Source organism: Neomonachus schauinslandi, chromosome 2 (genome assembly GCF_002201575.2).
Source record: "Neomonachus schauinslandi chromosome 2, ASM220157v2, whole genome shotgun sequence".
Classification (NCBI taxonomy): Eukaryota; Metazoa; Chordata; class Mammalia; order Carnivora; family Phocidae; genus Neomonachus; species Neomonachus schauinslandi.
This window is the reverse complement of record NC_058404.1, coordinates 100,261,849-100,288,223: the sequence shown is the minus strand read 5'-3', so window position 1 is coordinate 100,288,223 and position 26,375 is coordinate 100,261,849. Positions and strand designations below refer to the sequence as shown.

General features: G+C 41.6%; 1 protein-coding gene across 2 annotated transcripts in view; it reads left to right on the top strand.

Moving 5' to 3' along the window:
• Positions 1-24,515, top strand: part of SPATA5 (spermatogenesis associated 5) — a 340,134-nt gene extending 315,619 nt beyond the window's left edge. For both annotated transcript variants that reach the window (XM_021681474.1, XM_021681475.1), the window contains one exon: positions 24,339-24,515. In XM_021681474.1, the coding sequence (XP_021537149.1) occupies positions 24,339-24,515 (177 nt within the window). The remainder of the gene's footprint in view (positions 1-24,338) is intronic.
• Positions 24,516-26,375: the final 1,860 nt, after the last annotated feature.

The following is a 26,375-nucleotide window of genomic DNA, read 5'->3' as shown; positions in this document are numbered from 1 at the left end:
GTGGATGGTTAAAGCAGCTTTTTTCCCTACAGTCAACTCCTAGAAACTGTGCCATAAAGGAGACCATCACAAAACAGATCATTGTTGAAAGAATTATATTTCCTTATACAAACGATATTATAATGGAGGATTGCTTTCCTGCCCAAAACTTGCCATCAAATAAAAATGTATGCTCCAAGTTCTCTTTAATGAGCATGAGTATACACTACAACATCCATCAGGATCCTGTATACCATGGGTGATTGGTCCTTAAGAAATACAGCTCTGGAAATAATCATGTTTTATAACCATTTTTGGATAAGGTATTCCTTTTAAATCTTGTTTGGATCGTTGTTACCCTTAGGATGCAGCCTGTCTGCACCAGCTGCCTCATGCAGCTACCCTTGTGGCCTGAGGGACAGGGCACTATGACTGGCTTACCATAGGGTTGCAATGGTTGAGGAGCAGTTCCCTAAAGAAGGGGGCTTCATTTGCTCAGAGAACTAGGGAGAAGTACTGGGATTATCTACCCCCCCCCCAAATAAAAATAATAAAGGGAAGAAGAAAGAGACAGGAAAGGGAAGGGAAAAGAAAGAATGCCGTATTTCCCAGTTCAAGGTTGTGAGACAGTTACCAGGATGTTTTACAAGACTTTCTCTTTTAATACAGAAAGAGAAAGTCCGTGTCTGTTCCATAACAACATTTAATATATAAACATTATTTTGCTTCCCAAAAACTATGAACACAGATGCCTTGCACTTTTATATTTCCTTTGTTTCTGATAGTCTAGGTCAGACGCTCCATAAAGTTTTTATCACCATGTGATCTGTAAAGCATGTGTTCCACCAGAAAATCCTTCTAGTCACCAGCTCTCTGGTTTCCATAGAGGTGATGATGGAAACTTATGTATAATTCCAGACTAGCATTATGCTGCAAAGGATGTTTATAAAATGTTAAATTCTGATAAGGGGGATAATGTTTTAAAAATCATTCTTGATCCCTGACTAATACTGCACATTAATGGTTATGTAGCATTTGGCTTCAAAATTTCATACTACATAAACTTTGATTTCATACTAGTGTTAAATATTCTGCTAGAAAAAAGTAGAGATACTTGTCTTTTTTATAGGCTTAGAGAAGATCTGCTATATCTTTCAAATAAATGCTTCCTACCATTATTAGCATCTTCTTGTTCATCTACTGGGAAAAAAACAAAAAACAAACGCCAGTTTCTCTTACTCAGAGTCCAAAACTTGATTCAAGCCCAGTTTCATAGGAATGTTCTGTGTAATGGGGAGTTAACTATCTTAAATCAGGGGTCAGCAAACTATGGTGTGCAGGTCAAATCTGCCCCACAGTCTGTTTTTGTAAGACCTGTAGGCTAAGAATAGTTTTCCATTTTTAAGTGTTTGAAGAAAAATCAAAAGTAGAAATAAGGGGTGCCTGGGTGGCTCAGTCGGTTAAGCGTCTGCCTTCGGCTCAGGTCATGATCCCAGGGTCCTGGGATCGAGCCCCGTGTCCGGCTCCCTGCTTAGTGGAGAGCCTGCTTCTCCCTCTCCCTCTGCCTGCCACTCTGCCTACTTGTGCTCTCTCTCTATCTCTCTGTCAAATAAATAAATAAAATCTTTAAAAAAAAAGTAGAAATAAAATACATGAAATTCTAATTTCAGTGTCCATAAAGTTTTATTGGCACCCAGCTACCCACATTCATTTTCATATTGCCTATGGCTGCTTTCACACTACAGGGACAGATTTGAGTAGTTACAGGAGGGACTGTGTTCTCCACAAAGTCTAAAACATTTGCTGTCTGGCCCTTTAGAGAATAAATTTGCTGGCCCCTAATCTAAATAATTTCATCTACCACTCGACCCACATACTTATACTCACTTCTTCTCCACTGCCCCTTCCTCTTTTCCTCTTCACACAGGGACATCATTTTGAATTTGGTAATTACAATTACAAAGACATCAAATTCTGAGCCTATAGTAACTCATAAGCGGAAACATGTTTTAATTTCCCTTTGACTTGTCAACTCTCTTCTCCCTGTCTGCTTTCCCTTTCCTCTGCCGCCTTTATATAGAGTTTCTAAGGCCATGCCATTTTCCCAACATGTTTTGTTTTTAAGGTGGGGGTTAGATCCTGATACATTTTTTAACTTCCATGGAAAGTTCCCTGTTAGTATGTGGTCCCATTTTTAACCTATTTGCAGACACCCCCGATTATCTAAAATCACTTTCACATGGGGCTGAGGTTAAGCTTTATTTCTCTTGGCATGTCTCTGCCACAGCAGACACTTCCTCTTTGCCTTGAAAGGACAAAACGATGCTCAGCTGTCTGGGCTTAGGCCCAGTGTTGGATTTCTACATTATTTGATTTCCTCCTGAAAATTGGAAGCAGGGCTTTCAGGAATGGAAGTCAGTAGTTTTCATTTGTTTAAGAACACTTTTAGGTCTAATATAATCATCAATAGTAGATGTCAGCATGATTGGGGGTGACTTAAGGTAAAACAAATAAAACATGAATACAAAGAAAATGACTTGATAATGGAGAAGATCTCAAGTTTTTGAGTGATCATTATTGTATGTGTTATTAAGTTTTTTGTGTTAGTGTTCATTCAACAAACTTTTCTGAGCTACCTTTTGGGGCACCTATCTTTACCCACTGGAGAAAAGACCTTTTGCCATTATGTTATAGTTGAAATTTGGGGGTGATTAGAAGTTCGAGGGGGACTTAATGTAATCATTCCAGTAATTTTACAGAGGATTTTTGGTTTCTGTCAGAGCTGCTACTGCATTTTATCTCCACAATTAAGTTCATGCACATGCCAGGATATAGATAGATGATAGATAGATAGATAGATAGATAGATAGATAGATAGATAGATAGATATGCCAGAGTGGTTTGAAATTCTACAGCAGTAAACTCAGGAAATTAAAAATTAACTCTGGAAATACCATTTCTTGTTCTACATCCACTTTTGGGTAGTGTGTTCCTTTTCAATTTTACTTAGATTGTTGTTACTCTTAGGTTACAACCTGTCTCCTTTTTACCACCAAAGTTCTCAAAAAGTCTGGCACACCTAGTGCCTCTACTTCCTCGCTTCGAATTCACTTCTCAAACGGCGGACAGCCTCTCCCTCCCGCCACCACTGCTGAGCTGATCTCTCTGCCTGTTTCCTCATCTCCGATCCAGTAACCAGCTCCAGTCCTTGCCCTCCACGGCCTTTCTGCCCGTCTCCCAGAATTCATCCCCCCTTCCCGAGACCTTTTTCCAGTTTCCTGTGGACTGTTTTAGGTTCCTCTAATTCTTCGTCTCATATACACACTCCTCCCTAGTATCAAGCTAAGCTAAAGTATTCCCAGAATTCTGTTTCTTGGACCTCTTCTCTCCCTACACTCTTAGTCTTTCCCTTCCCATCCTTCCTCGGTGCCTGAGATACTTGAAGAGAATTTAGAGGTGGTCTGAACTTCTGTGAGAAGCCTGCTTAAGCTGGTGGATGTGACTGACAGACCGGACAGGCATTGAAAGGCCTTGGGGAAACAGCATAGGTGCACTTGGAGTACTTTAAAAAGTACCAGCACCCCGTAGTCACTGAGGTCGCCCCTGGTCAGGCATTCATTAGTCAAAAAGCCTTTTCGGAGCAGCAGTTTTGCAGAGCTCGGTATCCAGTGGTGTACTCAGAGCTAGGAACAAGCCGTGCTTGCCCATGAGTTGAGGATCCCTCTGCAGTGAGCCCCAGGATCCTGTGCTCAGGGTAGTGATGGGGTCAAGAAAGGGAAGGGGTGGCCAAGGACAGACTGAATTCACACTTGAATATTTTCAGGAATTATTTGCAACCGCTCAGGAATATAGAATAGTATCCCAGCTGAGAGCTTTGTTTAACATCGCATTTAGCACGAATCTCTACTTAATCTCTACTATGTTGATCTGGTTACTGGGTACTTAGCACAGCCCCGTACTGCCGAATGTCGGCCAAGAGCTCACTTAATCAGTAGTGGTCATAGCCAGCTCTGCTGGGTCTGCATCAGAACATGAGCGTACAAGTGTACTGGTTCTGAAGCTTGTGCGATAGTTGGGGTTTTTAGCATTTGGTAAGCCTTATTATTCTACCAAAGTTAAGTACAGCACCTGCTCTAAGGCATAAAGGCCATATTTAGTCAAAAAGTGTTAGGACTGAAGTCCTAACTTTAGTTAACATTGTCAAATATCAGACCTTATTCTTTTCATTTATTCTCCTTCTTTCTTTCACTGTCCTCATTCATTCATTCAGCACGTATTTATTGAGTACCTGTTATGTGCCTGGTAAGGTTGTAGGCACTAGAATATGTTAGCAAACAAAATAAACAAAAGTCTGTACTCTGTGTGTACTTCATTTTTGTGAGGGGAACAAACCAACAAAATAAGTTAAAAAGCAATATATGGGGGGGGTGCCTGGCTGGTTCAGTCAGAGGAACACATGACTCTTGATTGTAGGGTCGTGATTTTGAGTCCTATGTTGGGTGTGGAGATTATTTAAAATAACTAAAACTTTAAAAAATCATAAAAGAGGGGCGCCTGGGTGGCTCAGTCATTAAGCATCTGCCTTCAGCTCAGGTCATGATCCCGGGGTCCTGGGATCGAGCCCCGCATCGGGCTCCCTCCTCGGCAGGAAGCCTGCTTCTCCCTCTCCCACTCCCCCTGCTTCTCCCTCTCCCACTCCCCCTGCTTGTGTTCCTTCTCTCGCTGTGTCTCTCTCTGTCAAATAAATAAATAAAATATTTCTAAAAAATCATAAAAGAGTTAATTTAAAAAGAAAATGCAGTATATGTTATGGCAGTATCAAGATAGGGAGCAAAATAAAGCAAGAAAGGAAAAGAGGATTGCAAGGGAGGAGGCAGCAGTTGTAAATAAGGTGGCCAGGGAAAACCTCACTGAAAAGGTGACATTTGAGTAAAGACCTAAGGCAAGTTAGTTATCCAAGCAAAGAGCATTTCAGAAGAAGGAACAGGTGCCAATGCTTTGAACAAAACTGGGTTTTTTGTATTTAAGAACAGTCAAGAAGCCAGTGTCACTGGAGTGAAGAGACTGTGGAGGTGTTCCAGTGTCCAAGTGAAAAGAAAGTGGGAAAGCGTGATTGGTATCAAATGCTGCTGATGGATCAAGTATATTGAGAATTGAGGACTGACCACTGGATTATGATCTTGACAGAACAGTTCACTAGAGGGTCACAAGTCTCATTTCAGTGGGTTTGAGTGAGAATTGGGCGGAGAAGAACTAGAGAACAACAAATAAAGACAGCTCTTCCAGGGACTTTTGCTGGTGGAGGATCGAAGCAGGTCTGGAGACAAGGGAGGGATTATGCTTTTAAGATGAGTAACTGCAACATATTTTTATGCTGGTGGGAAAAGTTGATTGTATGTGGGGGGAACAATTATAGCAGCAAATCTTGACTTAGGAAAAAGACAATGAAATCCAGTACATAAATAGAAGGACTGATCTTAGCAACCAAAATAGTTCATCCATTGAAACAGGAAGGGAAGGGAAGTGTGCAAGTACAAGTAAATGGAAGAGGGCAGATTGAATGGTGGTAGCATACTGAATGTTCTTTTCTGCCATGTAAATAAAGTTTATTTCCAGCGTTTGAGTAAAATCTACAGTATCCCTGTCATATGTTCATTTACTCCCTATCTCTAGAACTATCTCCCTATTTGGCCAGCTTGTAAATAATTCATTTTTTTTTTCCTTGTATTGAGCAAAAACCTGTCTCCTACAGCTTTGGTCCTAGTTCTGCTTCCTAGAGCCTTACAAGAATGACAGTTTCAATCCTTCTCCAGGACTTGAGTCTTTCAAGTACTAGAGGGTTGACCTGATTCTTACTGATGATCCTGACTACCACACCTACCCCTCAGCATTTCTTTTGGCATGTGCTGTAAGCCCCCTCTCACATCTGATCACTTGCTCTCCTGACAGGGGCCAGGCTTATTTCATCAGTTTCATTTGTTAATCAGGACTCATTTGTCCTGGCCTTTGGGGTCTTTTTTCTCCTATGCTTGCTTTTTTCCCACATATTCAGTGTTTCTAACAAATAGTTATGCCCAAGCGTGCCGGCAAGGTTTTTATCTAATGCATTTATCCTACAGACAAAGCATGGCTATTAAAGAACCACCTCCAATCCAACTTTTATCCACTAGTTAGTCCCTTGTGATAGGATTGTCAATTCTCAGTTTTCACATGACTCCAGGTAAATCAATATCTAATCCAGAAGATTTAGCCAGATTAAGTGATACAGGGCAAAGAAAAAAGGATATATTACCAATGGATTTAAGCCTGGGTGGCTGGGAGAATGGTGTATCCCTGAAAATGAGTTAGTGGGGCAGGCAGCTTGCAGATCAAGATGACACATCTGATGTTGAATATTTTGGGTTGTAGGTACCTGGAGAGAGGCCTGAGCAAAGATGAATATTTCTTTCTTTTTTTTTTTTAAAGATTTTATTTATTTATTTGACAGAGAGAGACACAGTGAGACAGGGAACACAGGCAGGGGGAGTGGGAGAGGGAGAAGCAGGCCTCCCGCCGAGCAGGGAACCCGATGCGGGGCTCGATCTCAGGACCCTGGGATCATGACCTGAGCCGAAGGCAGACGCTTAACGACTGACCCACCCAGGCGCCCCAAAGATGAATATTTCAAAGACATTTGCATAGGAGTGATATTTGAAGAGATGAGAGTAGATTCATTTTTCAAGAGGTGACAGGTAAAAGACTAGAAACCAGAGGCCCAGAATAATGTATCTATATTGGAAAGGTCTATGGCACGTAAGCATGTGATCTTCTGAGACTTAGAAACTAGTCCTAGCACATTACCATGCACATGAAAACTTGATATAGGAGAACTACACTGGTTTGAATCACCAGGATAAAGAAGGGTCCTGATTTTCCTGTTATCACTTCCCAAATCCAAGCATGCTGCTGTGTTTGAGCTGACCTTAATGCCACTAGTGTCCCCATTAGCACTACTACTGCCTTTACCATTACAACAGAGTGCTAATGGGGCACTAGTGATCACCAGGAGGCAGTGACTGAGTGTGAGCTTCAACAGCCAGGTTTCAGAGAAAATCCAGGTGAGTTCTGTAGCACAAAGCCACTTGGCCATGTGGAGAGCTTGAGAGGTGACTAGAGCTGGTAGAGGCTGGAGGCCTTCAAAGGCTGGTTGGAGCTGAGAAAAGTGGAAAATTGTAAGAACAGAGGCAAATAAAGGAGACAGAAAATATGATTTTTAAGTACTCACCTTTTCGGGGCACCTGGGTGGCTCAGTCGTAAGCATCTGCCTTCGGCTCAGGTCATGGTCCCAGGGTCCTGGGATCGAGTCCCGCATCGGGCTCCCTGCTCCGCGGGAAGTCTGCTTCTCCCTCTCCCACTCCCCCTGCTTCTCCCTCTCCCACTCCCCCTGCTTGTGTTCCCTCTCTCGCTGTGTCTCTCTCTGTCAAATAAATAAATAAAATCTTAAAAAAAAAAAAAAAGACTCACCTTTTCTAAAATTTTGAATGAGCAGCGGTTAAAAAACAAGATTCTATAATCCTATCCATCCTACAGGGAATAGGAGCATCTTACCAGTTCTTTGCTTTTTACTTTTGTACTACTTGACCATTTTAGACTTTGATCAACATATAAATGAATCTTAAAAGGGAACAAAAGACTGGAAATAACTCAAATGTACAGTATTTGGGACCTGACTGGATAAACTATGCAATTGTAAACAAAATAAGAAATAGCTCTCTGTATAGCTTTAAAGTGATTTCTAGGATAAATTGTTATGTAAAAAAGGCAAGGCAGAGAAAAATGTGAATAGCATGCTAACAAAGAGAATGGCAAGAGGGGGTAGGAAGGCTTCCCTTTGTAAATATATCCCAGCCAATAAATGGAGAGGGAATAACAAATAAGATAGCACCATTTTGCTATCTTTAATGAAGTAAAGGACTTAGACAATCACAAGTGACTATTAAACCATAAAAGACTACTAAACCCTATGTATTCCACTATCACATATGAAGTATTTGTTCCCAAAACATCAAACCACTCAAGCCTCTAGATCTTATTGTGAGTTTACAGGAAATACAGGAGACAGAGGAACATGTTCAATCACACACAGAGATGCCATCAAGAAAATAAAGAATGTTGGAAACTGTATAGGACATATAATCTAGTTTCTTCAATATAAATTATAAGGAAGAGAGGGAAAGAATTTTTTAGAAATGAGATACATTAATACAAGGTGTGGGTCTTATTTTGATCTCAATCTAAACAAAATAGCTATGGAATACATTTATGAATAATTGGCAAAATTTTAATACTGACTAAATATTGATAATATTAAGGAATTGCTATTTTTAATGTGAAATAATGATGTGGTTATGCTTTTTAAAAAAAGAAACATTCCTTTAGGGGCGCCTGGGTGTCTCAGTTAAGCATCTGCCTTCAGCTCAGGTCATAATCCCAGGGTCCCGGGATCGAGCCCCACATTGGGCTCCCTGCTCAGCAGGGAGTGTGCTTCTCCCTCTCCCTCTGCCTGCCGTTCCCCTGCTTGTGCTCTCTCTCTGGCTCTGTCAAATAAATAAATAAAATCTTTTCAAAAAATTCCTTTAGACATATGCTGAAATATTTATGGATTAAATGCTGTGATTCTGGGATTTGCTTCAAAAAACTAGTGCCGTGTTGGGGTGAGGATTAGAGTGTAGATGAAACAAGATCGGCCATGGGTTGCTCGTTGCTAGAGGTGGGGATCAGGCGAGTGAGAGTTCACTGTATGTTATTCTCTCTTACTATGGTGTATGTTTGAATTTCCTCTAGTATAAAAAAGAAAATAAAGGGGGCGGTAATTATTGTCTCCCTAAATGTTTGCTAAGGATTTTAGTCTCCTCTATCTCCCCTTTCTCCTCCGTTCTCAGGGGCAAGAATTGGGCAAGTTTACAAAGTAGAGTGGCACTGTTGTGAAAGACACTTCCAGTCCTCTTTTAGCCACTTCGCTGGTAGAATGAAGTCAGAGTACTCCAAGCTTTGAATGCTGTCTATTTCATTCCCCCCTCCCTGCTCCATAAGCCTTGTCAACACGTATTTCCAGTTATATGCATTTCCAGTTACAATTGAATTTAGGGACTGTCTCCAAATAAAATTTCCATAAACTTCCAAACTAAACAGCTCCAGACTTGAGGCTTGTATCTATTAACTATTTATGACCCCTCCCCCACAAAAAAGTTGAGTTTTTGTTTGCTTGCTTTTCTGATTTTCACTGTGACTTCTCCAGTTGCTAAGAAAGAGAATGGTATAACACAAAGATAACTTTGACCATAACCCATGTTGAAATCATCATCATTCGAAAGAATAGCTTTAATTTTTCCTATAGATTCCATAATCATTTCTAAAGAAATTGACTGGTGGCCCCTAAGGCTTTTCAACTTTATCATATTTTGGATAATATCTATGGCCTGGAAATCAGATATACAGCTCAGAATGTTATCTGGACCCCGGCGAGCAGGGGTCTAAGAAAATGGCAGCTGGGAGCAAGGGAGGCAGTTGTACCACTGGGCATGAGTTCCAGAGTGGCACCTTCTCAACAGAACGGTTAGAGGTACTATCCTCTAAATGTTGCCAAGACAGCATTTGAGAGGAAGCAATATATAAGCCACGTAAGTTGACTTAGCCATAGGGGAGGATAAAAGCCACTTTTTACATTCTCTCTCTCTTTCCCTCCACCCACCAACATAAGCCTGCCTTAGATCACCTGTACTTCCAGCCTCCAAGAATCTTCACGTCCTGCCCCCAAAAAACTACGGAGTTGCTATATCATCACAGTGTGACCGCACACACACAGAGTTGATTTGGTACAGAGGAATGAGCTCCCTCAACTTTCCCCATCTTCATAACCTCTTCCCCAGCCACAGTGATTGGGCCAGGCTACTCAGACACTTTCCACAGGAGTTTTCATTACTGGAACTGAGAAAATGAGGACTTTGTGGTGGCTGAAGCTGTAAGATATAAAACATGTTTGCCATGTTTTCTTCCATGTGGGGAAAACCACTCTGTAGTTAAGGAGGAATAAAACTCAACCAAGGACAGAGAGAAGCAGAGGTCAAAATTATGGAGAGAGAATCCTAATAGCATCCCAGTCTCTGGTTCTAGTTGGTCTGCTGAGCCCAGCCTCACTCTTGTCCTTAGGTTCTGTTAGATTCAATAATATCCTTATAATAAATACCTCCCTTTGATTCAAATTAGGTTTCTGTCCCTAGCAGTTTAGCCCTAATATACAGCAGATGTCACAGCTGATTGCACATATTTGCAGACATAATTGAGAAGCTGAGGCAGAATTCAGTCCACCTTGCTCAGAGGCATTCACAAATGTAGTGTGAAAACTACTCATGAGTCTCCTTTGATTAAAGTTAGCCTGGTCGCATTTGTTATGGCAATTAAAGAATACATAGCCTTAAAATGTTTTCAAGACTTCGGTTTCTTCTTAAAATAAATCAAAAGTGTTCGTTAAAAGATTGATATAAAAATTTAATAATGCTGAGGTTAACCTAAAACTTAGCCTAATCTTCCATGGGAACATTTGTATATGTGTGTGTGGGTTTTAAATTCCACAAATACTACTAAAATGAGCAGTCGGCAGAAAGATGTTTTAAAATATTTTGTTTCAGCATGTAAAATCTCGTTTTATTACAGAAATCTTTTGTTAAAGGCACAGCCATGCTGGGTTGCTGCCAGAGTGATGGGATTTTAAAAGCTCAGTTAATTTAATTTAATTTAATTTATTTATTTTTAAGATTTTATTTATTTATTTGACAGAGAGAGAGCACAAGTAGGCAGAGTGGCAGGCAGAGGAAGAGGGAGAAACAGACTCCCCGCTGAGCAGGGAGCCGGATGTGGGGCTCAATCCCAAGACCCCAGGATCATGACCTGAGCCGAAGGCAGCTGCTTAACGGACTGAGCCACCCAGGCGCCCCGGAAGCTCAGTTAATTTTAAAAGATTTACAAATGCTGGGCTTCAGAACTACTGTTGGTAAAATGTACTTCACACTTTTTAAAGACTATTATTTATTTACTTATTTATTTTATAGAGATAGCACAAAGGAGGGAAGGGGGACAGGGACAAGCAGACTGAGCACAGAACCCCATGCGGGGCTCGATCCCACAACCCTGAGATCACAACCTGAGCCGAAATCAGGAGTCAGCTGCTCAACCCACAGAGTCACCCATATGCCCCTTTAGTATAGCGCTTAAACTCACATCACATCTTGTGAGCTTACGTTGTATCTGCAAATGAGTGTACACATGCATGTGTGCTTATGTGTGTATGTGCATATACACAGTTGTCTACATTCCTATGTATGTCTGTATATGTTTATTTCAAAGAGAACAGAGTGGGGTGGGGGAAGAGAACAGGACAGACCTGTAAAATAATCCAGAATTTCCCTTGGCTTTCATATTCTTTGGTGTAAATATGGAATGAATACAAAAGACATCTTGAACACACTGTAGGAAAGGTGGTATGGGTTTATTTCCAGTTAGACACCAGCATGCTAAAGTAGAGGTGCTCATTACCAAGGTGTACCCTATCTAAAGTCTAGTGATTAGATCTCCACATGAAAAAGTACACTCATAAGAGGAAAGTCTTGACACTTGCTTCCGTTTTCTCTACTTTACATCATAGAGTGCTTTTATGTGCATATTTATCATTTATAATGGAAGATTGCAAAATCAGTTTCATTGTATTGTAATCCCCTTGTGTTCAGTTGATTCATCTCTATGAAAAAAAATTCCATTCATTAGAAATGTCTACTGGTTTCTTTCCAATGATACATTTTTGGATGATTAGAAATCTGAGGAAAGCTCACCTAGTATAAAATGAGGTAGAAGTATGGATACAGTCTTGAAATACACATACTCAAATTCACTCAATTTTATGTCTTTAGGTTTTAAGAACTAGATGAATAATCTGTGCTTTAAAAATTTACCATTAGCTCTTTACATGTACCAACTGCTGCATTTCTGGTAACCAAACCAGTCCCACTGGTTTAAGGCACCTTTTAAATTTTTTTTTGAAACATGATTTCTTTATTATCAGTAAGTAGTTTTATCTACTGTCTTTTCCCACAACGCTTTCCATATCTGTTGATTGCTCTGCTGGCTTTTCTCGTAGTTTTAAAGTTTAGTCTTTACAAGTAGACATTTTTCAGTCTTTCCTTGGGAGACTTTCTGGCTTTTTCATTGCTGAACTTGACATAAGCCTTATTGTGTCATAAGCATTTTTGCAAAGGAGTTTGGGTAACAGTAGTTAAGAAGGAATGGTTAGGTTTCACAGTCCAACTTAATGGTCAGAAGAGAGATACTTATGAGTGTTTTGGTTAAAGCCTTCATAAGCTGAATTATCTTTATTCCCCACCTTGACCTGGATTGTGAGTAACTAATGAAAATGATTGTGCTACGTGGCTCTTACAGGTATTTGTAACTTCTACTAAGTTATAATCACATATATATATTTTTTATTGTCAAAAGGTAAGAGCTGTATCTCACTACTGGCTTTCAAATCAGTAAAATCAATTTCCTTTGTTTTTTGTTTTTTTTTTTAATGGACATGCAGTAAATAGAGTTCAAAGTGTGTCTCACTCCTTACAAGACAATAGGCCATATAATTTTGCAGATAAGAAAACAAAGCCATCAGTTTCCAAATACCCAGTATGTAATGTTATTACCAAATATCAAAACCTACATTAGGTATTTAAATCTGAAAATTCATTTATGGGTTAACTAAAATTACACATAGTTAATACTTGTCACTTGTAAATTCTAATCTCATCTTGGGTACTTAACTTTTCATTCCTTAACTAGCGTGCTTAAGTTTGCAGTCTTAGTGTATTACCTTAGCTTTTTTTTAATAAGTGAAATAGGATATTGGTCTTTAGGTTCCTCTTCATATCAATAAAGACCTAAGTAAGTTATACCTAGGGGCAGCTGTTGAATGTTTAAAAGGTACAAGGGGAAGGTCTAAAAAAGCAAAAACTACTTTCCCTTTACAGTGATTAACTCCATATTGTAACTCCTATACTCCTCAACTGTGATAATTCTAGCCAAATTACATTCTGGAAAGAGGAAGATAGATATATTATTATGAAGCATTCATAGGACTTAAGGTTTGAAATATAGTTATTATAGAACAGTGGTTCTTAAGCCTTTTGGGGTAATGGTTTCTTTTTAGAATATGATGAACACTTTGAACCATCTCTCTAGAAAAAGAGAAAATTTATATGTAAGTTTTCATAGGTTTCATGATATCCTTAGACCCATCTGGATATCCAGGGAGCCTAGGTTAAAAGTCTTTGTTATATGGCCAATAAATGCACAAAACTGGTGATGTTTTGTATAAAATATGATATGCATAAAATAAGTACAAGATAAGTAATTGTATAGTCTTTTCACTCCCTGTCATGTGCTGATGGTGTACTTGGTGTTTGCTCACCAGGACCTATCTTCAGATGCCCCTCAGCTAGCTACAAATTGTCATTTTTTTCTGTTTAACACAGATAGCCATTAACACCATACCATACTCTTTAAAATGATTTTATTTTTTTAAAGATTTTATTTATTTATTTGACAGAGAGAGGCACAGTGAGAGCAGGAACACAAGCAGGGGGAGTGGGAGAGGGAGAAGCAGGCTTCCTGCCGAGCAGGGAGCCCGATGCGAGGCTCGATCCCAGGACCCTGGGATCATGACCTGAGCCGAAGGCAGACACTTAACAACTGAGCCACCCAGGCGCCCCTCTGTAAAATGATTTTAAAGAGGTGCCATGCAAGACTGCTGATCAGCTGGACCAGCATGCAGCTGCTCAGAGAATGGAAAAAGAGAAAGGAATTTATTAGAGATTAAGACTGGTAGGGTGGCTGAAATGGATGAAGGTGGTCAAAAGGTACAAAAATCCAGTTAAGAAACAAATATTACCTGGAGCTGTAATGTATAGCATAGTGACTATAGTTAATAAGAGTGTATTGTATATTTGAAAATCATTAAGAGATCTTAAAAGTCCTTATCACAAGAAAAAAAATGTGTAACTGTGCGGTGAGGATAGGTGTTATACTGTGGTGATCGTTTCACAATATATACATGTATTGAATCATGTTATATACCTGAAACTAATATAATGTCATATGTCAATTATAGTTCAAAAAAAAAAAAAGGACTGGCTGTAAAGGGGGATAAGTTTCTAACTCCCAAATACTCCACTTTGTGAATGTTCAAAGATCCCAAACTAGACAAAATCCAAAGAAGGCTACCCAGGGCATCTGTGAGGCTACAGAGTTTCAGAGGAGGCATTTTTATGTTTGTGTTGGTAGGGCAAGATATGGGGGCTGGCAGTGAAGATGGCTGACAGGTGAGGAAACATAGGGTGTGGTTTAACACCACTACCTACACCCTCCACACCCCCACGACCCCCCCACCCCAGCCATTATCTCCCTATCTTCCACAACACTGGCACGGAGAACCAAACCCTCCAGACTTAGAGGGGAGTCCTACAGCAGGCTGACCTTTGCTGGGTCTCGTCTCCCAAAAACGTGCCCTGCCCTGCTCTTCTCTCCTCTTTGCCTGGGGCCAACCTCAAGCTCTCCCATTCCTGGATGCTTTTACCCAAAGTCTTGTGCCTCTTCCAGCTTTCTGGCCATAGCTTGGTCATCAGCCTTACAAGATTCACAAATACACACCTCAATTTAGGATGACCCATTGTTCTCAAGACATTTTTACTTTTTTTAGTCCATAGAAGACAATTATCTTGGCTGCAGTTGTCACAGCACTGTGTGTGTGTGTGTGTGTGTATTTTTAAGGCAAAAACTAATTTATATCACTGTTCAGAGATACCTCAGCAGGAGACCTTTTTGCAGATTCCCAGAGGTCAAGGGACATGCTAACCTGGTATGTTTGAGTAGAGCAGAGTAGACTAAAGAGCCTCCATGGGACTTCCAGTCCAGAGAGGGAGATAGACATTTACCACAAATAACTCTATATCCCTGCTGACAATTATAATATAATAGAATAGATCAAGTTCCTACCAGACCATAAAACAAGTGATCCTAAAGCAATCAGGCCTGGGGAGTTAGTGAAGTTGCCTCCAGGAATGCCTCCCAATGGAAACATTTACACTGAACCTTGAAGACTAAGTAGATTAGCCAGTACTTTGCATATCTTGTTTCATGAAAGCATTTTGTTTTCTTCACTGCTGTGTTCCCCCTGGGTACCTTGTACCTGGTACCTTGTAGGTGGTCAATAAAGACTTATTGGATAAAGGAATGAATAGGGGTTCAACATCTATTTGCCCTCTCACCCCTCTCCTTCCTTACCACATGGTTCCTGCTTTCTCTTCCATTCCCATACCAGTTGGTATGTTTTTTTTCAAAATTAAAACACCCTTTTTGATCTTGTATGGTTCAATTAATGTTAGAAACATTTGAGAGGGGTGCCTGGGTGGCTCAGTCGTTAAGCGTCTGCCTTCGGTTCAGGTCATGATCCCAAGGTCCTGGGATCGAGCCCCGCATCGGGCTCCCTGCTCAGCGGGAAGCCTGCTTCTCCCTCTCCCACTCCCCCTGCTTGTGTTCCCTCTCGAGCTGTGACTCTCTCTCTAATAAATAAATAAAATCTTAAAAAAAAAAAACATTTAAGATTCCCCTAAGTGCTGATGGTTGTAGAAACAATAAGAATGCAAATTCCAGGTCTTTTCTGCCCCAAGGCTCTGTGGAATGATGGATTCCTTTGTAAATTTTTTAAAAAGTTAAGAACTAGTCTGGCCTTCTCCATGCAGATAGTCATGAGAGGTTGCACACTTGATGTACATATATTTTAGAAACCTCAGAATAACTTTAAATCAGCAAAATTAAGCAACCAAGGGCTTTTTCCACCTTCTTTAATGTCATTATGCTTTAATGTGTTTTTACAGAAATTTTTACTTTCTTTTGACTCAGTACCTCGTGTGGCATTCTAGGTAGTATGACCCTAACATAATCCCAGATGGATTGATTATCCTAAGGTTTATTCTGCAGACAATCCAAGGGAATTTAACCCAAGGGCAATAGTTAGGTAGTTTCCTTAAATCTGAAATTTGCCCCCCAAAAGCCTCACTTCTAGCTTCATCACGTTGTGGTGAGGTGTCATTTTATTTATTTATTTTTTAAAGATTTTTTTTTTTTTTATTCATGAGAGACAGAGCGAGAGAGAAAGGCAGAGGGAGAAGCAGGCTCCCAAGGAGCAGGGAGCCCGATGCGGGACTCGATCCCAGGACCCTGAGATCATGACCTGAGCCGAAGGCAGACGTTAACCATCTGAGCCACCCAGGCGCCCGTGAGGTGTCATTTTAAAGTGCCCTGAAGAAGCGCGGCTGGCCTTCGCTCTGAATTCCCGGCGCCCGCGCTGTGCTGCGCTGCGCTCTGAGCGGCTTGCTTGGCAGCGCGGGGCTCCCCTGGCCGTGCGTGCCTGCCCGTGGCAGTGTGGCTTCCATCTGCTGTTCTGCGGCCCGGAGCCTGCTGCGCTGCCTTCAGGCACATCCTTCATGCCCGGCCACTCAGCCACCTTCCGGCGCTCCTCAGTGGGCCGGGGAGAATGGGCCCAGGGCGTCCACGGGAGCACATAATCTCCCAGGTAGCCTCCTCCTTGAAGCACCTCCAGCGCACGCTGTTCGCAAACAGCAGGACGCCCCTCGCTCCTGGGCTCCTAATCCCTCCGACGCACAGGGGAAGGAGGTCGCGGGGCTGTGAAAGAGACAAGAAAGGCGAGGGGCCGGCCGGCCGGGAGCGCACACAATGTCCGCCCGCGGCCGCCGGCGGCTGCGCCACAATCAGCGCCAGCTGCAGCCCAATTAAGCTCAACAGGTCACAGGTGTTCCAGACAGAAGATGCTTTTTCACAAAACCACTTTCTTGAAAGTACCTAAGACTTTTTAAAGCACTGCAGCCCATTTCTTTTGGTAGATTCTTTAAAGCTATTTAGTACCCTTGAAATACAAAGAAGCTGAAAAGCACATTTAGGCCTCACTGGAAGGCGCGCTTTCTTCTTGCCAAACAGCAGGAGCCGCGGCGCCGCCGCCGCCGCCGCCGCGGGGCCCGGGACGCGCAGCCCGGGCTCAGCGTGGACCCTTGCAGCTGCCCCGGGCAGGGCAGGGCCGGCTGTCGTCCGCGGCCCGGGCTCTGCGCACACTCTGCTCGGTGCTCGCGCAGGTAACTGGCGCCAGGCCCTCTCCGTGTCCTCAGCATGACAATCCCGAGGCGGCCGGGAGCCCAGGAAACTAGGGATATGCATTCCGCTGTCCAGAGCCACGTTTCTGGTCCTGTGAGGTCACTATAAATCAGCCTTCTCTCCTAGCACATTGAAAACCGCCGACTTCTTTCTCTCCTCAGATCCGAGCGCTTCCTTTGCCTGCAGAGTGGGGTGATGGGAACCAAGCAGAACTTCAGCCGTGGGCTAAGCTGCCTTCAGAACTTTGTTACCCTCCCGCCTTTCAGAGGACACAAATACCTCTGCGAGGCAGTTGGGAAGGAACGTGGTGGCGGTTCGGTTAGAATCTCAGCCTTCCTGTCAGAAGTGAGCAGTTCTTAGCTCCCCTATTAGGCCTCCTTGGGGCAGCATGCGTTTTTCCCAACCTTACAAGCCGCTGGTGGGTTTGTGTTCCTGATGTCCTTCTCATAATCTGCTTACAGTCAACAGAAAAGAAGGGCACATACTAGGCTTTATCTGGAAAATGGAAGCAACTGTACTTAAATTAATATTGGGGTTCCTAGTCTGTCAGTGCCCCCAGAAAAGAACATGGTGCTACTGTGAAACTGGAAAGAACAAGGGCAGGGGTATAGCACAGGAGGATGAATACCCAAAGCAGTGACCAACACTCTCATGTTTTCCTTCCTACTGATTAGGTTTTGGTAAAGTCTTTGCCTTGACTATTTATCACATCATTTTTTTTTTTTTTTAATTCTACTGCCTGCTTAGAAACCATGTGGGTTTTAATTTTCGCAATAGGCCTGTTTCTCTTTTACTAAGCTGAGCCACCTGTTTAAACTCTTCTTGTCTCGTGGCTTGGGGGAAAGAACCGTAGGCTATGTATAAGAGGTTTCATTTTTTTTTTCCACAGTGAAGTAAGACATTGTTCTTATTCTTCATGGCATTCAGAATTCTGCACAATTGCCTCTTTTGCCCTTTTGCATTTAAAAGTGAGGTAATTAGATTTCCCAAGGTTCAATGGTCAAGAGCCTTCTCATCCTGGGAAGTTGCTTCCCCACACCCCTCCCAAGTGAAGTTGTCTCACATAATCCAGTTATTGCTGTATTGTTGTTCTAAAGGCACTGCTTTTTCAGAGGGCAAGCATAGCATGAAAATTCATACTTGTATGTTCTCTTTCATTGCTGAGTTACTTTTTTCCTGCATTTGAAAACGATTACTATTTTCCTCAGTGACTTTGTTTTGAGGATTTCTAAATACTTTCATTAAGAATCTTTTCCTTTCCTACCTCTTAGGAACTCAGTTCAGATATGCCTAAATCCTTCATATAGAGTTCCTGCTTATTTTATGTTGTTTTTCAGATATGTGACAGCTCTATTATTATTGCAGAATCAATGGAAAGGGAATTTGTGACATGTTGGCACCAAATAAACGGGTGTCATGGCCACTGCAACAACAGTGTGTCTTAGTTTAGCTCTGACAGTGAAATCTTGGGCCCACTCTGCTTGTCTTTTGTCTCATTTTCTCATTTTCCCAAACAAATAATACGGTCACTTTTGCAGCAAGGCATATATAGATCTTAAAAGTTTGGGTATTGATTTTTTAGTCAAAACTGAAAAAGAACACAGACTGCACACACTTTTACAGAGCCAGCCAAAACAGTGTTGCTTTTACAACCTAATGGCAAAAGCAACCTTGCTGGTAGTTGGCTAATAATTCATTTGAATGATGTAGTCTGAAGCCTATGGGGGAAGAGGAGGACATGGTGAAGGGATTAGGGAAAGCTTCCAAAATCCTTTTTGCCAAAGATGTTAAAGCATTCGAGTGCCAAGCGTTTACTTTCTAAACGGGTTGGTTTTACATTCCAGATAGTCTGTGATTCAAATTTATTCTACACATCTTCTCATGAGGTTCTTCTCTGGCCTCCTGGGAGAAATTCAGCTGAATTCCCCCATCACTGACCAGTCCCAGCAGAATGTATGTGAAGCCAGCAGAATGATGAGTTGTGTGGGCCCTGTATACACCGTAGAGAGGTATATGCATAGACGTACATGCACTTACCTCATTAGGTTGTCTCACAGACTTCAGAGATAAAGGTCCTACTTTAAATTGAAAGCCCTTCTCAGCTTCTATAGAATCCAGTCCCCAATAGAGAGAGAGAGAGAGATTGGCAAATTTATCTAAAATGCCATCAGCAGTTCATTGATGCCACATTATTTTCATCAAATGGGTCAAAAGATCACCATTTGTACAGTTGTTGTTGTTGTTGTTGTTGTTGTCCCAAAGCTTCCATTTCAGTCCTCTAACCCAATATGTATTACTGTATTATCAGTAAATTTTCAGGGATATTTCTCAATGACTGTGCAGCTTTCCCCTTGACAACCCAGCAGAAAAGTTCCTGTCCCCGTGTAACAAATTTTGATACCTAAGGAAGCATCCCTCAAAATAACACAGGCATACTTGTATTCTTGATAAAATTCCTAACATATTATTTCTAAGGACAGAGCTAGATTCAAAGTAGTACCCCAAACGGAAACATTGCTTCAGATAACATATATCACAGTGTTAAACAGTTTCTGTTACTGACATTACCATTCCAGAGACTTAAGTATAACTGACAAAGTATAGGCTATATGAAACGTAAGTAAAAATATTACAGCATATGGGCCAAATCTGACAAAGATGCCTATAAAGTGTACTTTGTGGAAATTTGTTTATAGTTAAGGGACTGTTGAGTTCGATTCAACAGATATGACCGTTTGCTTCTCTAGAACACAAGTGTATGCTGTGGCTACTGCCCTTTGACCCTGTTAGACAGACTGGTCCTTCTCCAGTCTCTTTTTTCCTCCCTTTCCCTCTTTTCTCTCTTCTGGACTAGGAGCGAGCAAAAGAAAAAAAGGATATGTGATAGGCAAAAGCCATTTCGTGTCCTGGTTGAATTGTTCGGTATGCATCTCCCAGAGTGCGTGCTGAAGATCACCACTAACTCGAAAGACAGCCACCTCTAGGTTGTTCTGCCAAAACCAGGGCAAGGGGAGACTTCTGTGGGAAACCCCGGGTTAAAGAAAATTAAGCAGATTAGCAGATTGCCATTGCTAGCCTTCACAAAAATCTTTCAAATTCGACTGTGCGGTATGGGAAACAGAGTCTATGCACTGTTACCTAAAACTTATTTGATCATGAAATACTTCTTCCTCTGAAAAGACACTGATGTCAAGGGGAATGTTGGCATGGGCCCCGAGAGCAAGCAGCAAAGCGACACTGTTCCTGAGAAGTATGAGTGACCCCAGAGCAAATAGAAACCAGCCATCATGAAATGAGCTTCCCAAGAATACTTCCATTTTCAGGCCTACCTTTTTATTTGGGTTAGGAGAGAAGAACTAGTATTCGAATTAATGATTTTCCTTTTGGAATTTCTAAGAAGCCCTTTCATGAGGAAAAAATAAAAACAAAGGAACCTTTAGGAATTATTCTCTGTCAGCTGCTTGTGCATCAGCTGCTTGTGAATTGGGGTTAGAGCTTTAGAGATGACTGTCATTGACTAGCCTTCACTGTCATTATGGCCCACATGACTTCTGAAAACTATCATTTTATTTTTAGTGACATTTTGATGACAGAACTACTCTTCTCTTTCTTTTTTTTAATTCCCCATTTTGGCTGCTGAGGCTAAATCAATACAATCTCTGGTCTCTTTCTCCCCATCTTGCTGTTTCTTTGCCCACTTTATTCCTCCTGCTCAGAATGCCCTTTTCTGTCCTATATGCATATCTAAATTCTGTCCTTTCCGCTTCAATTTAGGAAGCAGTAATTTCTCTCTTCTTTCCATACCAAAGCACTTTGCCTGTAGCCTTGCTTAACTGTACCTCTAATACCATGCCACGTGGGGCAGTTAATTGATGTCCATGCCATGCTGGTTGGGGAGCATCAGAAGACAGATAGCCATGTCTTAGACATCTCTGGATCCTCCACCTGGGTTCATCTAGTGGCTGTACAGAGTAGCTCTCCAGTGGATGTTGACTGATGAAAGAGTGACTGGTTAATTATTTGAAGTGTCCTACTTCCTCTCAGTTACTGGTTGTATATTGCTAAAGCAAATATGATAGGAAAATAAAAGTGGCAGAAAGTATTGGCTAATTGGTTCTTCAGGGCATCCCTTATAAATACTACGAAACAGGAAAACATTTCTTGAGGCAAGTGTTGAATTCAGACTGTCCTCCTGCTACTCTTGAAGGGAGAACGACTATGGTCCTTCTGGACAGAGAAAGACACCTTTCTATGAGGTGCTTGAAAGTACCAGTATCCAGCTGCTCTGTTTCCCTGGTCGTTGTCTCGAAGGTTCTAAGGGTCATCTCTATTGAATTTAAACACTTCTCAGTGCTCTTGTCAAAACTCTGTCCAAGTTTTCTCTACCTCACAATTTTGTAGTTCTCCAAATTGGATGGAATTGTTAATTAAGGGTCAGGCCAGTACTAAATATAGTAGGACAATTACTCTTGAATGTTAACATATGCTAGAGGCTCTAAGTTACAGACATCCAGCTTTCAAGCGGCTGTTACTGCTCTGACCACATCTCACTCCCAGTGCCCCCTCTGTCACTGCCCTGAAAGCTACCACAGAAAGGCAAAAAGCAAGTTATAGCTTGGGAAGATCTATGGACAAAGATGCAAAGGAAAGAAAGTTGACCTGCAAAGAGGAATTGCTCAGGGTTGCTGACCCCAAGAACAGCAGCCTTCAGGGCCTGGGTGACCTGTCACTTCCCACTACCTACATTTCTCTACCCTGCCTTGTTAGGCCACCTGAGATTCCAGTAATTAGAGAAGTATAACCATTCTTTCTCCAGTCTGATTACTGTGTGCTGAGAGAGGAAACCTACTAGACCACTGGTTCGCTTTCTCAGATGTACCAGCAGTAGGAGCTACTCACTCTGCGGCCATGTGAACTAAATTCTGGGAACTTGGAGAGGGTCCAGGCAACCTTGCAGTCACCTCTCCTTTCCTCAGCCCAACCTCCCCACACCCCACCCCACCACCTTACACGTGCTTATCTGGCCTCTCCATTTGCCATGCTCCCATCACGCTGTGAGTGGCATCACTGCATTGTACAAAACCTGGGGCGGGGGGGGACACTGTTCACATAGCAGTGAATTAGCACAGTCATTAGTAATTGTCTAGCACGTGTGGTAGGGATACAGTAAATGTTTGTAGCCATTGTGTGCTGGGTCCGGGATTCTCTGAGGTAAGTCTCAGTTATGAAGTACGCAAGACACGGCATTGGCCCAGGGCTGGTGACTTCTTTACTCCACTTAGCTGGGGAAGGATCCACATAATGGAAACATTCCCTGTACTATCTCAGAGAAAGAGCTAAAAGTCTGCCAGGCCAGCAGGAAATTCAGGCCTTTTTGCCTCTCCCAGTGATTCTTCTTCAAACTTTTCAGCCTTGCAACCATTGCTTCAGAGTCTTGCAGATAACAAGGGCACCTGAGTGACTCAGTCACTTAAGCCTTCAGCTCAGTTCATGATCTCAGGGTCCTGGGATGGAGCTCCACATTGGGCTCCCTGCTTAGCAGGGAGTCTGCTTCTCCCTCTGCCCCTCTCCACCCCCACTTGTCCTCTCTCTCCCCCTCTCTCAAATAAATAGATAAAATCTTTTTTTTTTTTTAATTCTTGCAGATAACAGAAGTGCTGCTCAGATGGAGGGAAGGAGAGAATTGAGACTTTTCCCTACTTGGTTGCTTTACCTCCCTTCATGGAGGTCCTCAAGGTCCCTTTGGAACAGAGTGGAACCATTGGATAGCCAGTTTACCATGCTGGGCATTTCATGTGCTTTACTGTGCTTATTAATTATTACATCCTGTTTTCAAAGTAACTCTCTTTGCACCAGAATGTGTGGTGAAGTTGTTTTACAAATCCCTGGAAGTTTTGTTCTTTCCTTCAACAAGTTGGTAACCACTCTTTTTGGAAAAGCATTAACATGCATAAGCACTGTAGTCAACTTCCGTGCTCATTAATGAAGCCCAGAACTAATAGTTACATTGTCGTAATTTGACAAAGCCATCTAAATCTATGCATGTTTTTTGAAAGCTCCCTAAACATGCTGCTAAATCCCCTAAAAAGCTCCTAAACTGCTTTGGCAGCCATTAGCCGAGCATAAGCAGAGGAACTCTTTTCAGTAAGTGAACAAACAGAGAAAATATGCTGAATGGCTGGACAAATGTGTTTCAGCTGGCCCTTTCATTTACCGATGTAAAGGTGCAGTCAGTATCAATCACTGTTTTCCGTGTTGCCCTGAAAATCACAATATCTCTTTTCATCCCAAAAGCTCTTTTCACCACAGTAATGTGTCTTTAGAATGACACTGGCATCAGCCTGCTTCCGCTGTCTGAAGTCCAGAGAGCTTAAAAACACATTTCAGGATTCAAGACTTGAACCTTCCTCCCCTTCCGTTTTCCGACCGCCCACTCTGCCCTCCCTCCCTCTGCAACCACTCCACCCCCTCCCCAGATTCTTTTCAGTTCTTCCAGCTCTCCTCACTGAGTAAACAAAATTCACTTCTCTGTCCTAATGCAGCTCTCTAAAGTAAACGTAGAAAACTTCTATCCGATATTCCCAAGATCTAAGAACTCAGTTCAAGGGATGCACATAAAGAAATGCTCTTACATGTCGGTAATAGCTCAAAGGTCAAAAGGAATGTGGAAATTCTGTGCCCTGACAAGGTGTGCTGAGGAGCAGGACCTCGCTGTCTATCAGAGTATCTCCTTCCTCTGCCCTCACCCCCTTGTCACTGGGTTCCTACCTGCCCACGCTGCACATACACACTCCCCTTTTGTCGTCTCGTATCAGAAGTATGTGCCTGCACCTGTGTTCCACCTTTACCATTGCGAGCTTCTTAAGAGCAAATGCCATGTCTAGTATCTCTTTCGGCCGCTCCTGATTCTGAGTACTTAATACATTGCTTTGGAATGAAGGCGATTACTTTTTATCCTTCTGAAAACTGAAGCGGAATAAGTGCAAAGATACATGTTAGCGAGGTGCTCATAGTTGTAGCAGGAATATTTGAAACACCACATTTCTAAAAAACAGTACTGATTGTTTTTTCTCTCCCTTTTTTTGTATGTTTGTTTTTATTTCTTTATTTTGCTTCAGATTATAGCAGTCTGTAGAGAGGCAGCCCTTCTGGCTCTGGAAGAAGACATTCAAGCCAACTGCATTATGAGAAGACATTTTACTCAAGCCTTGAGCACTGTGACACCGAGAATTTCTAAATCACTGAGACGTTTCTATGAAGAGTATCAAGAGAAGAGTGGGCTACATACACTCTGAGAAAGTATACATATCCAGTATGCTAAAAACGCTTACTAGAGAAAACTTGTTTCTTTTTTAAGAATTTTTTGAGAGTGTCAGAAAAATCCTTCATAAGCAAAGTGTCTGAAATGTGTTGACTGGAAATTGAGAGGCTTCAGTGGTTAAAGACATTTTAAATGATATGGATACAATGAAAATATCCATGAAAGTCTCTGGACATGAGTTTAAATCAGTTTTATCTGGATATGTGTGCTGAGTTTTAAAAATCAAACTTTAGCTTTTTCATTTTTGACCTGGTTTATTCATCCCATGAAATGCTCTCCTAACTCCAGAATCTTTTTCACTGCATTCCTAAGTGCCCAGCCTATGAGCATCAGTTTTATACAAGAACATAAAGAATGCATGTGGATTAGTCCATAGTGAGAAAGATTTACAGATCTTTATTTTTAAAGGCCAGCCAGTGAAATAGCCAAATCCACCAACCAGGTTTATATATATATTTTTTAAGATTTTATTTATTTATTTGAGAGAGAGACACACAGCGAGAGAGGGAACACAAGCAGGGGGAGTGGGAGAGGGAGAAGCAGGCTTCCCGCCGAGCAGGGAGCCCGATGCGGGGTTCGATCCCAGGACCCTGGGATCATGACCTGAGCCGAAGGCAGACACTTAACACCTGAGCCACCCAGGAGCCCCTGCACCAACCAGGTTTATATGGCATGTTTCCAGATATGTTTTGTTTTCATTATAATTCACACCTACATTTTTGCTTTGGCCTTCTTAATCTGTACTTACGGTGATTAAAAAAAAGAATTAAGAGTTATTTCATGTAATGCCCTTTGCAAATTTAAAAAATTGGAAATATAATCCCAATCCAGGCCTAGAGCAACAGAGTTGTTTTGTTTCATAAAATACTATAAATAAATTGTATGTTAGTGTTTTAATTTGCACCCATTTTCAGGTTACCAATAAACTTTTTCAGTTCAAAGATAAACCAAATTGTACTCTTAATTATATTGTCTTATGCTGCATTCGAAATATGTATATTTGTGCTCCTAATTATTTATCTTTAGGATTTCTTGACACTTTAATATTCCATAAATATCTTTGAAAAACTGTCAGAAATTGACTCCCTGACTTCCAGTTGAGAAGTTGGCAATGGAAAGAATGTGCACTGAGACATGCTCACTGTAGATCTTTGAAAATTTCCAGAAAGACAAGCCAGGCGAGAAATACCTGATTATCACAATAATGGGACTATACAGTGTTGTATTCTGAAGTCATGTCTCAAAATATCTTATCCTTTGACTATCAAAAATAGATTTGTAAGGCCTTTTTTTCCCCAGACTACATTGGGTTTATTAGTATATACATAAAACCACCCAGGTAACAAAGAATATGACCACTACTTAAGAGCTGTGCTGTCAAATGTAATAGCTACTAGTCACATATGGCTATTTAAGTTTAAATTTTAATGAATTAAAATTAAATAATACTAAAAATGTAGTTCACCAGACACGTTAGCCACATTTCAAGTGTTCCATAGCCACCTGTGACAAGTGTCTGCTATGTGGACAGAATAGATTGTAGAACATTTCCATCACTAGAACATTCTGTTGGTTTCTGCTGATTTAGAATATAAGGCTCACACAATGAAATAAACAGGACCTCAAGATTACTTTTATGCTTCCCATTTTCAGAAAATAAGAGAAAAACCTTATCCCCAAAGGCCTAAACAGAAAAAAAAGAAATTTAAATTCTCACTGCCAATAAAATAAAAACCAGCAATAAGCTTGAACTAGCACAGGCTCTCAGGCTGGAAGCTGGGTGGTGGGGAGGGAAGGGGGCAATCTCAGTCAACGAGGAGCTCAGCTGTTAATG